A 13623-nucleotide genomic window follows, 5' to 3' on the forward strand; every position below is an offset into this window, starting at 1 on the left:
TTAACTAGTGCCTGAAAGACAGCTGGAGCGTTAACGAGGCCGAAAGGAAGAACCCGGTATTCAAAGTGCCCTAACGGAGTGTTAAACGCCGTCTTCCACTCGTCCCCCTCCCTGATGCGCACGAGATGGTAGGCGTTACGAAGGTCCAATTTGGTGAAAAACCTGGCTCCCTGCAGGATCTCGAAGGCTGAAGACATAAGAGGAAGCGGATAACGATTCTTAACTGTTATGTCATTCAGCCCTCGATAATCCACGCATGGGCGCAGGGACCCGTCCTTCTTCTGAACAAAAAGAACCCCGCGCCGGCGGGGGAGGAGGAGGAGACTATGGTACCGGCGTCGAGCGAAACCGACAAATAATCCTCGAGAGCCTTACGTTCGGGAGCCGACAGAGAGTATAATCTACCCCGGGGGAGTAGTTCCCGGAAGGAGATCAATACTACAGTCATACGACCGGTGTGGAGGGAGAGAAGTGGCCTTCGAACGACTGAACACCGTGCGCAGATCGTGATACTCCTCCGGCACCCCTGTCAAATCGCCAGGCTCCTCCTGTGAAGAAGAGACAGAGGAAACAGGAGGGATAGCAGACATTAAACAGGTTACATGACAAGAAACATTCCAGGATAGGATAGTATTACTAGACCAATTAATAGAAGGGTTATGGCGCACTAGCCAGGGATGACCCAAAACAACAGGTGTAAAAGGTGAACGAAAAATTAAAAAAGAAATGGTTTCGCTATGATTACCAGAGACAGTGAGGGTTAAAGGCAGCGTCTCACGCTGAATCTTGGGGAGAGAACTACCATCTAAAGCGAACAAGGCCCTGGGCTCCCCTAACTGTCTGAGAGGAATGTCATGTTCCCGAGCCCAGGTCTCGTCCATAAAACAGCCCTCCGCCCCAGAGTCTATCAAGGCACTGCAGGAAGCAGATGAACCGGGCCAGCGGAGATGGACCGGAAAGGTAGTGCGTGATCCAGAAGGAGAGGCCTGAGTAGTTGCGCTCACCAGTAGCCCTCCTCTTACTGATGAGCTCTGGCTTTTACTGGACATGAGGTGACAAAATGACCAGCGGAGCCGCAGTAGAGACAGAGGCGATTGGTGATTCTCCGTTCCCTCTCCTTGGCCGAGATGCGAATACCCCCAGCTGCATAGGCTCAGCATCCGAGCCGGCGGGGAGGGTGGCAGTGATGCGGCAGGTGGCAGTGATGTGGAGAGGGGAGCAACGGAGAACGTGAGCTCCTTTCCACGAGCTCGGCGACGAAGATCAAACCGTCGCTCTATGCGAATAGCGAGAGCTATTAAGGAGTCCAGACTGGAAGGAACCTCCCGGGAGAGGATCTCATCCTTAACCTCGACGTGGAGACCCTCCAGAAAACGAGCGAGCAAAGCCGGCTCGTTCCAGTCACTAGAGGCAGCGAGAGTGCGAAACTCAATAGAATAATCCGTTATGGATCTATTCCCCTGACATAGGGAAGACAGGGCCCTGGAAGCCTCCTCGCCAAAAACAGAACGGTCAAAAACCCGTATCATCTCCTCCTTAAAGTCCTGATACTGGTTAATACACTCAGCCCTCGCCTCCCAGACTGCCGTGCCCCACTCACGCGCCCGTCCGGTAAGGAGAGAAATGACGTAGGCGATGCGGGCTGCGCTCCTGGAGTAAGTGTTGGGCTGGAGAGAGAACACCACATCACACTGAGTGAGGAATGAGCGGCACTCAGTGGGCTCCCCAGAGTAACACGGCGGGTTGTTGATCCTGGGCTCCGGAGACTCGGAAACCCTGGAAGTGGGCGGTGGATCGAGGTGGAGTTGGTGAACCCGTCTTGTGAGGTCGGAGACTTGGACGGCCAGGGTCTCAACGGCATGTTGAGCAGCAGACAATTCCTCCTCGTGTCTGCCTAGCATCGCTCCCTGGATCTCGACGGCGGAGTGAAAAGGGTCCGGAGCCGCTGGGTCCATTCTTGGTCTGATTCTTCTGTTATGAACTTGAGTGAAGACCCAAACGCGGTTTTAACAGAAAACAGAGTTCTTTAATAAAAACAGGAATGGCATAAATCCTCTTCCAACGTAGTCAATGGAACAAAAGAACGTAGTATAATGCAGGTTGCACCTGCCATGCAGACTCCGACAGGACAGGACAAGGTGGAAGCAAACGAGACGACAGCTTGCTTCTGGCATCAAAAAACACAAACAAGAATCAGACACTGAAAGTAGCAGGAACAGAGAAAGAAATAGAGACCTAATCAGAGGGGGAAGAGAGAACAGGTGGGGAAAGAGAGAATGAGCTAGTTAGGGGAAATGTAGAACAGCTGAGGGATGAGAGACAGAGAAGGTAACCTAAAAAGACCAGCAGAGAGAGAGAATGAAGAGAAAGGACAGGAACAGACATAACAAGACATGACAAATAAAGACTTAAAGGTTGAGACCGAGTCTGCATCTCTCACATGGGTAGGCAGACCATTCCATAACATTTGAGCTCTTTTGGAGAAAGCCCTGCCTCCAGCTGTTTGCTTAGAAATTCTAAGGACAATTAGGAGGCCTGCGTCTTGAGACTGTGGCATACGTGTAGGTATGTACGGCAGGACCAAATCGGAAAGATAGGTAGGAGCAAGCCCATGTAATGCTTTGTAGGTTAGCAGTCAAACCAGGAAATCAGCCCTTGCCTTAACAGGAAGCCAGTGTAGGGAGGCTAGCACTGGAGTAATATGATCAAATTCTTTGGTTCTAGTCAGGATTCTAGCAGACGTATTTAGCACTAACTGAAGTTTATTCAGTACTTTATCCAGATGGCCGGAAAGTAGAGCCATTGCAGTAGTCTAACCTAGAAATGACAAAAGCATGGATTAATTTTTCTGCATCATTTTTGGACAGAAAATGTCATATTTCTGCAATGTTACGTAGATGGAAAAAAGCTGTCCTTGAAACAATCTTGATATGTTCGTCAAAAGAGAGATCAGGGTCCAGAGTAACGCAGAGATCCTTCACAGTTTTATTTGAGATGACTGTACAACCATCGAGATTAATTGTCAGATTCAACAGAAGATCTCTTTGTTTCTTGGGACCTAGAACAAGCATCTCTGTTTTGTTCGAGTTTAAAAGTAGCAAGTTTGCAGCCATCCACTTCCTTATGTCTGAAACACAGGCTGTCAGTGAGGGCAATTTTGGGGCTTCACCATGTTTCATAGAAATGTACAGCTGTGTCATCCGCATAGCAGTGAAAGTTAACATGATGTTTCCGAATGACATCACCAAGAGGTAAAATATATAGTGAAAACAATAGTGGCCCTAATACGGAACCTTGAGGAACACCGAAATGTACAGTTGATTTGTCAAACCATCCAGAGACCAACTGATTATCTTTCCGACAGATAAGATCCTGACAGGCCAGAACTTGTCCGTGTAGACCAATTTGGGTTCCCAATCTCTCCAAAAGAATGTGGTGATCGATGGCATCAAGAGCAGCACTAAGGTCTGACGCCATTAAAAGGTAATTTACCACCTTCACAAGTGCAGTCTCAGTGCTATGATGGAGTCTAAAACCAGACTGAAGCATTTTGTATACATTGTTTGTCTTCAGGAAGGCAGTGAGTTGCTGCGCAACAGCTTTTTCTAAAATGTTTGAGAGGAATGGGAGATTTGATATAGGCCGATAGTTTTTTTATATTTTCTGGGTCATGGTTTGGCTTTTTCAAGTGAGGCTTTATTACTGCCACTTTTAGTGAGTTTGGTACACAGCCGGTGGATAGAGAGCCCTTTATTATGTTCAACATAGGAGGGCCAAGCACAGGAAGCAGCTCTTTCAGTAGTTTAGTTGGAATAGGGTCTCGTAAGCAGCTTGAAGTTTTAGAGGCCATGATTATTTTCATCATTGTGTCACGAGATATAGTACTAAAACACTTGAGTGTCTCCCTTGATCCTCGGTCCTGGCAGAGTTGTGCAGAGTTGTGCAGCTTTGGAGGAATACTCAGATTTAAAGAGGAGTCCGTAATTTGCTTTCTAATGATCGTGATCCTTTTTCTCAAAGAAGTTCATGAATTTATTACTTTTGAAGTGAAAGCCATCCTCTCTTGGGGAATACTGCTTTTTAGTTATCTTTGCAGCAGTATCAAAAATACATTTTAGATTGATCTTATTTTCCTCAATTAAGTTGGAAAAATATGATGATTGAGCAGCAGTGAGGGCTCTTCGATACTGCACGGTACTGTCTATTTAAGTACATAGATTAAATATATTTTTGCCCCTGCTTCGAGACATGATAATTGTCCATTCTAAATAAATAAAATTCACACATATACTAAAGAATATATGTAAAGACAAGATTAAAAGAAGAATAGTCTGATGGTTGACCATATTAGCCTGTGAATTATATATTTGCTGCCGGAAAATTCGAGACATTATCAAGGGCTTGTCAAATTGTGAATGAGAGACTGATGAAGTGTGTACAGCCTGCACAAAAAAACAAAGCAGAGCTCATGCCTTTCATGCACTATAAAAATACACATTTATAATAAAAGCATTCCATGCATAATCGCATTTGCAGTCACTTTTGATAATGGTGTTTTCCCGCTCATGGAACATTTGTGCTTATAGCCTACTGCATTGTGCACATTGCTGAGCTTTGAATGTGAAGAAATATTCTAATAGTTTATCAACATTTGAAGCTAAATGTTCTGATCTGTTGCTTCAGCATCATTACTTAAAGTTTTTTTGATGCTAGTGGTTGTATTAATTTGGGATCTATCGCATCCCACAACTGTCCCAGACGATGTTTGGAATATTTATTTCTCGCACAGAATAGGTCAACTTTTGTTCTATGGGGGATAGTAGATTGACATAGGCTAGTGCTTTTGCTGTTCGTTCGGCCTACTTTTCTTGTTGACTGACAAAATGTAAATGTGGACAGTTCTTCCAGTATCTTCAATTTGCGCCTCGGAATCAGATAAGGACAGTTGCGTCCCCGACGTGTCTGTCTTCACTTGTAGCCATGTGAGTGAGCGGTGCTTCCTAAAGTTGATTCAGCTGCGGGATCGGGGCACCACCAGTACAGAGCTTGCTCAGGAATGGCAGCAGGCATGCACTCACAGTGAGGTGAAGACTTTTGGAGGATGGCCTGGTGTCAAGAAGAGCAGCAAAGAATCCACTTCTCTCCAGGAAAAACATCAGGGACAGACTGATATTCTGCAAAAGGTACAGGGATTGGACTGCTGAGGACTGGGGTAAAGTCATTTTCTCTGATGAATCCCGTTTCCGATTGTTTGGGGCAAAATTGTTTCCGGAAAAAAGCTTGTCCAGAGAAGACAAGGTGAGCGCTACCATCAGTCCTGTGTCATGCCAACAGTAAAGCATCCTGAGACCATTCATGTGTGGGGTTGTGTCACACTAATTTTCAATCCCAATGATAATAACTAACAATCAATAGCTTTGACCAGTCCCCGAGGTTTGTAAGACCATGGGTTTAATAATAATTAGGCAAAGACTCAGCTTATGCAAAAGGTTAGTACAGTTTCACGAGAACGTTCTGAAGTCCATTAAACAAAGACATCCATTTTATACCTTGCTCCTTACTTACGCACATACTTTCACACAAACAGTAGATATCCTACGCACATACATACACACAAACAGTAGGTGAGTTGTATCCTTATCCAGAGTTCTCACCACTGTATCATTACACAGCCGACAGTTCCAGTCCCCCGGGATTAGAGAAACCTTGAGAAGTATTCCATGTCCTATCATAAATTTCTCAGAGTTTTAGCCAGGTCGGGTCAAACACAGTTGAAATTGTTCTCGGTATTTTCTTAGGCACACGCTGTCTTGCCTATACTTCTAAATGGTAAGTCTTAATTTGTCCTATGCACACACAATCATAAGAATTCTAGTCTTATGATTCCATTACATTTCACTCCATTATACAGTGATAGGGTAGAATACTTTGTCATTATCTTAACATTACCTTTAACATATAAATAATTGTCATTATCTTACCATTACCTTAAACATATAAATCATATGAATTTCTCTTATATCAGGTTGCTTCTCAGCCAAGGGAGTGGGCTCACTCACAATTTTGCCTAAAAACACAGCCATGAATAAAGAATGGAACCAACGCATCCTCCGAGAGCAACTTCTCCCAACCATCCAAGAACAGTTTGGTGACGAACAATGCCTTTTCCAGCATGATGGAGCACCTTGCCATAAGGCAAAAGTGGCTCAGGAACAAAACATTGATATTTTGGGTCCATGGCCAGGAAACTCCCCAGACCTTAATCCCATTGAGAACTTGTGGTCAATCCTCAAGAGGCAGGTTGACACGATCGTCGTAGTGAGGAGACCAAAGCGCAGCGTGGTGTGAATACATACTTTTAATGTTAGACGAATGAACACAAAGAACACCAGACGAACAAGACCGCTATCAATACTGTATGCAAACATGCAACATCACATAGACAATAACCCACCAACCACAATACAAAACAGGCTACCTAAATATGGTTCCCAGTCAGAGACAACGACAAACACCTGCCACTGATTGAGAACCATATCAGGCCAAAACACATAGAAACAGACTAACTAGACATGCAACATAGAATGCCCACTAATATCACAACCTGATCAAACAAAACATAGAAACAAACAGAGCAAATAATGGTCAGAGTGTGACACGGGTGGACAAACAAAACCCCACAAATTCTGACAAACTCCAAGCATTGATTATGCAAGAATGGGCTGCTATCAGTCAGGGTGTGGCCCAGAAGTTAATTGACAGCATGCCAGGGATTGCAGAGGTCTTGAAAAAGATGGGTCAACACTGCAAATATTGACTCTTTGCATCATCTTCATGTAATTGTCAATAAATACCTTTGACACTTATGAAATGCTTGTAATTATACTTCAGTATTCCATAGTAAAGTTTGACAAAAATATCTAAAGACACTGAAGCAGCAAACTTTGTGGAAATTAATATTTGTGTCATTCTCAAAACTTGGCCACGACTGTACAGCCTGTGCAAAAAACAAAGCAGAGCTCATTCCTTTCAAATCATCATTGGAGTCGCATCATGCAGCCTTAGAATGTATTAAAAATCAAAACATATAGCTCAACGTTTGTATCACAACTAAAGTTACATAAATGATTCTAAATTAAGCATATAGGAGTACCTGTTTCTTTGTTAACCTATCAACACAGAATAGCCCCCCCTCCTGCTCACTCCCTCAAATCGTTTGGAGAAAATATCCTTTCTACTTTATTCAGCTATGTTCAATTGTATTCTTCATATTATAAAATAATGCCACAAAATTCTAAGCAAATCATGTCTGCTAAATGAACGAGTGTAGCCCATAGCCAGATCAGTACCTAACATAAGGACAACTCAGAGTATGCTATTCTGTTCTTCTGGAACAGATTAGATTTTCTTCATATCATGTTTCTTTAGACCTGTCCAAAATAAATAATGGATTTATTGTGATGGGGTAGGCTATATTACATGGATTAATTAGACTTTTTTTAAAGTGTAAATGTTCCTCTGGTCTGCATCAGTGGCTTGTAGGCTATGTGTGGATGCCAGTAGATGCTTAATGTGTTCGTTAATTAACGGTCAATTACCGTGAGACAGACAGACAGCTTGACAATCACCTGCAAACAAGCCGTAATTGTGACAAGTTTAAAGTAGTCAAAGTGTAATATTTGGTCCCCTATTCCTAACACGCAATGATTACATCAAGCTTGTGATCTAAAAACCTGTTGGATGTCTTTGCTGTTTGTTTTGGTTGTGTTTCAGATCATTTTGTGCCCTATAGAAATGAATGGTAAATAATGTATTTTGTCATTTTGGAGTCACTTTTATTGTAAATAGTAATGGAATATGTTTCTAAACTCCTCTACATTAATGTGGATGCCACCATGATTACGGATAATCCTGAATGAATCTTGAATAATGATGAGTGAGAAGGTCAGACACATTTTTCATCAAACTTTTTCACTCATCATTATTCATGATTCAGAACAACAAAAAATGTGTCACTGTCCTAATACCTTTGGAGCTCACTGTATATGGCATGCAGGTCAGGGTGAAGTTGCCGCGACACGCTGATCTTTGGTCTGTTTTGCGTTCAGGATTGGGGGAGGGGAAGCTGATCCTAGATCTATACCTAGGAGAAACTTCACCCCCTAGTGCCCCGCGAAAACACTTGAGGTGACGAACAAAAGCTGACCTTTAACATCTAGGCTACTGAAGCATGATTAACCTGATGTACAGTTCACATAATAATATAACAATACTAGAAAGTAGCTGTGCCATTTAGCAGATCCAGTTATCCAAAGTGACTTCTAGTATAGTAACTGTTTTTTATATATATGTAACCCCAGCAGGAATCAAACCCACGACCGTGGTGGTGGTAGCGCCATTCTCTAACCAACTGAGCTACACTTGATGACAGTAAACACCAATTCAATTATAGACTGTAAGAGAAAAGTGTTAGCATTAAAGGTGATTGTTTTGTGTCGTCTCTGCTGTGTTAGGTCTCGGAGCAGAGGACCTTTATCTACATCAAAGGCTGTGTGCCTCAGTTTGAGAAGTGGCTTCAAGACAACCTGACAGTGGTGGCGGGGATCTTCATAGGAATTGCTTTACTACAGGTTGGGAACACATGTCTGATGCATAAGCCCCAAATAGACCGGCGTATGAACCCTGGTTTTACCAGGGTCTCCTTTCATTGCATTTGGGTCTTAAAGCTACAGCCTGGGATTTGGGAAGCTGTTCAATGGTCATTTCAATTCTTGATATTTGACACATTGATATAATTTAATGTGTAAATGTCTCATGAGTTTAGCACAACTGTCTGTCTTCACCATAATCCAAAATATAAGGGACGGAATTCAATCCGAACCTGCGTTATAGGGCACATGACATATTAAGATCATTTCCAATTGAGACGACATCTGCCATGTTTACTTTGAATGCGATCTCCATGTATGTGGTAACATTGGCTTTAAAAGGCACATTGTCGACAGCTAAAAAGGGTTCTACGTGGGATAAATCGACCCCAAGGTGGAATCCCCTCCAAGGTTTCATTATTCCATTGTTTACAAACAAGAATAATGTGAACAAACGACATAGAGTTGAAGTCGGAAGCTTACATACACCTTAGCCAAATACATTTAAACTCAGTTTTTCACAATTCCTGACATTTAATCCTTGTAGAAATTCCCTGTCTTAGGTCAGTTGGGATCACCACTTTATTTTAAGAATGTGAAATGTCCGAATAATAGAAGAGTGATTTAGTTCAGGTTTTATTTATTTCGTCACATTCCCAGTGGGTCAGAAGTTTACATACACTCAATTAGTATTTGGTAGCATTGCCTTTAAATTGTTTAACTTGGGTCAAACGTTTCGGGTGGCCTTCCACAAGCTTCCCACAATAATTTGGGTGAATTTTGGCCCATTCCTCCTGACAGAGCTGGTGTAACTGAGTCAGGTTTGTAGGCCTCCTTGCTCGCACACGCTTTTTCAGTTATGCCCACAAATGTTCTATAGGATTGAGGTCAGGGCTTTGTGATGGCCACTCCAATACCTTGACTTTGTTGTCCTTAAGCCATTTCGCCACAATTTTGGAAGTATGCTTGGGGTCTTTGTCCATTTGGAAGACCCATTTGCGACCAAGCTTTATCTCCCTGACTGATGTCTTAAAATGTTGCTTCAATATATCCACATAATTTTCCTTCTCATGATGCCATCTATTTTGTGAAGTGCACCAGTCCCTTCTGCAGCAAAGCACCCGCACAACATGATACTGCCACCCCCGTGCTTCACAGTTGGGATGGTGTTCTTTGCCTTGCAAGCCTCCCCCTTTTTCCTCCAAACATATCGATGGTCATTATGGCCAAACAGTTCTATTTTTGTTTCATTAGACCAGGACATCAGATCAGGACATTTCTCCAAAAAGTATGATCTTTGTCCCCATGTGCAGTTGCAAACCATAGTCTGGCTTTTTTATGGCAATTTTGGAGCAGTGGCTTCTTCCTTGCTGAGCGGCCTTTCAGGTTATGTCGTTATAGGACTCATTTTGCTGTGGATATAGATACTTTTGTACCGGTTTCCTCCAGCATCTTCAAAAGGCTCTTTGCTGTTGTTCTTGGATTGGTGAGAAAAGTGCAAATCAAAGTACGTTCATCTCTAGGAGACAGAACGCGTCTCCTTCCTGAGCGGTGTGGCGGCTGTGTTGTCCCATGGTGTTTATACTTGTGTTCTGTTGTTTGTACAGATGAACGTGGTACCTTCAGACATTTGGAAATTGCTACCAAGGATGAACCAGACTTGTGGAGTTCTACAAAATAAATTCTGAGGTCTTGACTTATTTATTTAGAATTTTCTGATGATGTCATTCAAAGAGGCACTGAGTTTTGAAGGTAGGCCTTGAAATACATCCACAGGTAAACCTCCAATTGACTCAAATGATGTCAATTCGCCTATTAGAAGCTTCTAAAGCCATTACATAATTTTCTGGAATTTTCCAAGCTGTTTAAAGGCACAGTCGGCTTTGTGTATTTAAACTGGAATTGTGATATAGTGAAATAATCTGTCTGTAAACAATTGTTGGAAAAATGACTTGTGTCATGCACAAAGTAGATGTCCTAACAGACTTGACAAAACTATAGTTTGTTTACGAGAAATTTGTGGAGTGGTTGAAAAACGAGTTTTAATGACTCCAACATAAGTGTATGTAAACTTCCGACTTTTTTGGTTGAAACTATCATGTAGATGTATTCGACTGTCAAACCTTGCATTTATTATAGTCCTGTCTATGAATTTGAGAGGGGTTATATTTCCTGACCCCCATCCCTCAGATGTATAACCAAACAAATAGCGGGCACCCCCCTTTGTTTTTGTTTTTTTCTAATCCCAGAATGTAGCTTTAAGGGGCTGTACTTTCAACATTATGTTTCTTCTGACTTGTCATCGGAATGGAATGTACTTGAAATAGCCAGGTTTTCTTTATTATTTGAGAGTGGTGTCAATGCTCAATTTCTTAAGATGTCTTGAAACATTGTTTATCCGCTTTTTGTGTTCATAGCTGGCTATGCTGGTGAATGTGGTTGTGAACTTTACTTGCTACTAAATGATGACGTAGGTTATTGTCTGAGAATAGAATTTAGACATTAAACAAACTGTATTGCTGATCATAAAACTGACCATGAAACACTGAAATCAACTAGATCTATCACCACAGTAGCCGTTCAAAAGTAGAGATGTCCCGTCTGATCTTTGTGCCCTTTTTCAGATTTTTGGGATCTGTTTAGCACAGAATCTAGTGAGCGACATTGAAGTAGTGAGAGAGAGCTGGTAAGAACCACAATTGATCATTGAAAAAAAACTTTCTTTTTTCACCTCCATGTAGTAAAGGAAAACTCTTTAACAACCCAAAAACTACTTTTTGGCATTTGTTTCAATCAAGTTTTCAAGATATGTAACTTTAAAAATACAGAAATCTGGTCCCTATGATGCATTTTGAATCATATGATGCTGCAGAGTTCTGCATTTTGAAAGTTACATATTTTTGGGTGAAGTATTCCTTTAAACAAACAAAAAAATTGTGGTTTCAGTATAGTGTAATTATGCCACCTGGTGGTCATAACTGGTACTACAGGATGAACTACTGTTGATGTTTTGTTGACTCTGCGTAGAGATTATCTATTGAATTTTTTTTTTTTTTTTTAAATATAAACCCAAGGTTTGGTGAGTGCTCTTTTAATTTATTTTCACTTTCTCCCGTCACACATCAGTTTGTTTACCTGAAACATCTCAAGCAAACTAAAGGTTGGAACGAAGGTAAGCCCCTTTATTCTTGTTCTAGACTCCGGAATCTTTTTAATCTCATCTATTAAAGACAAATATGTCTGGGGAACCAATAAAACTATAGTTAATAAATAAAGGTGAAATAAGTCCTCCCCGCAAGCGTTGCATTCTCTTGATTTGGGTCTTAGTTTAAGGTCCTTAAAGACATTATATTTGATCATGCTCAGATTAACTACCATATTTTGACCCACATCTTTCATCCATATGTGACATTTCAATGAAATATTGATTTGATTTCGTATCTCCCATGCAGATCTCTTCAGTTTTGCCACCTTCTAAAGGGAGAAGATCAGGACACTTGGGAAATATACAAAACAAAGAGTCTCGCTACTTCCTTTATGCTCTGTATATAATACTTTTGTAAGAGTTTATTTTTTATATACATATGGCTTTGAACATGACTCTTCCAGGCAGTGTTTGACATGCAGTGTCAAACACTGCCTGGAAGGGTCGTGTACAAAGCCACATGTATGTATATATGGGAGCCAAACATATGTGTCGATATGGCTCTGGTCATGTACAGTATAGAGCTGAGGTGGTTCTGGAAATGCACTGCATGCCTATTCATAGGGCATTGGTTCTCCTACCTGTATTCTTTAATGTTATGATGTCTGATGTATTGTACATTATACGTCAGGTTACCAGTAAGGAGTGAATTGGCTGGGTAGCACTTCGTACACTGTTATAAAGCCTGCGGAGCTGTAGCAGTAGCATGTATTGTAATGTCATGCCATACTGTGTGAAGTGTCAGTTTCTAAAGAGAATTTGTGTTGCTAATACCAGTCTATTGACTAGCAATAACCATGAACTAACTCTATTTCAGACACAAGTGTTGCATTTCATTGTCATGTTCAATTTATACCAATACCATTCCATATACTCCATTCCAGCCATTATTATGAGCTGTTCTCCCCTTAGCAGCCTCCACTGGTGCGCAGTCTAAGTAAATCTGTCCCTATTTGGGGTATAGAGTAATAATATCACATATTTTGCAAATGCTGACTGATTTTTTGGGGGACTGCATGTCGGTCTGTACTTTTCACTGCGCCATCTCACAACTCAAAAACAAACATTTCCCCTGTGCCATAGGTGTGATCATGATGTTCGGTACTTTCATTTCATATGTGTTTGAAATTATGTAAATAACTGGATAGTAAGAAGTTTTAAATATGTCAAAATAAATGTATGCTGCTTTGTATTAGTGGGTCTGAGAGGTGATTCATTCATGTATTTGTGTAAAAGGTAACATGTTTGTTGACCATGAACCACCGCCAAATTCATAATTGTTTTTCTTTTTTTTCTTCTGGCAATGTAAGAAGGGCCTGGACGTCTGCCTATGAGACTGTCAAATGGCATGTTAGGCTAGTTTTAAGAGGCTAACAGATTGATTCCGCCTACTGTTGTGCTGCTTTGAAACTTTACTTGAACAAGATCTGTCAAACCGTGTCATCTCAAATATCATTAGCCATTTCCTGCTAAATGTCTCCACCTGCAGGTGAATCAGTGACAGTACACAAACTACATTGGCGAAGTAACCATCCAGTGATAACTGACTCAGCCAAGGCCGGTTCCAGGCATAAGTGACATCGGCCGTAACTCAGTCGAGGGTCTCAACTTACTATTGAGAGTAAGAATAGTAGAATGCACCAGGTGCAATTTCGATATGTGGTTGTGCAGAAGCAGTTTTTCTCTTATCAGTCACTGGCAAGTCACTCAATTAGCCATGTCAGCTAACACATTTTAGGTTGGTAGTTAGTCTTGCCAGCTACCTAAACT

General features: G+C 41.7%; 1 protein-coding gene across 2 annotated transcripts in view; it reads left to right on the forward strand.

Moving 5' to 3' along the window:
- LOC135507818 (tetraspanin-5-like) overlaps positions 1 to 13048 on the forward strand; it is a 33874-nt gene extending 20826 nt beyond the window's left edge. For both annotated transcript variants that reach the window (XM_064927497.1, XM_064927498.1), the window contains exons 7-10: positions 8514 to 8630; positions 11273 to 11334; positions 11775 to 11820; positions 12101 to 13048. In XM_064927497.1, the coding sequence (XP_064783569.1) occupies positions 8514 to 8630; positions 11273 to 11334; positions 11775 to 11787 (192 nt within the window). In that variant the 3' untranslated portion in view covers positions 11788 to 11820; positions 12101 to 13048. The remainder of the gene's footprint in view (positions 1 to 8513; positions 8631 to 11272; positions 11335 to 11774; positions 11821 to 12100) is intronic.
- Positions 13049 to 13623: the final 575 nt, after the last annotated feature.

The sequence above is a fragment of the Oncorhynchus masou genome, chromosome 21, assembly GCF_036934945.1.
Source record: "Oncorhynchus masou masou isolate Uvic2021 chromosome 21, UVic_Omas_1.1, whole genome shotgun sequence".
Taxonomy (NCBI): Eukaryota; Metazoa; Chordata; class Actinopteri; order Salmoniformes; family Salmonidae; genus Oncorhynchus; species Oncorhynchus masou.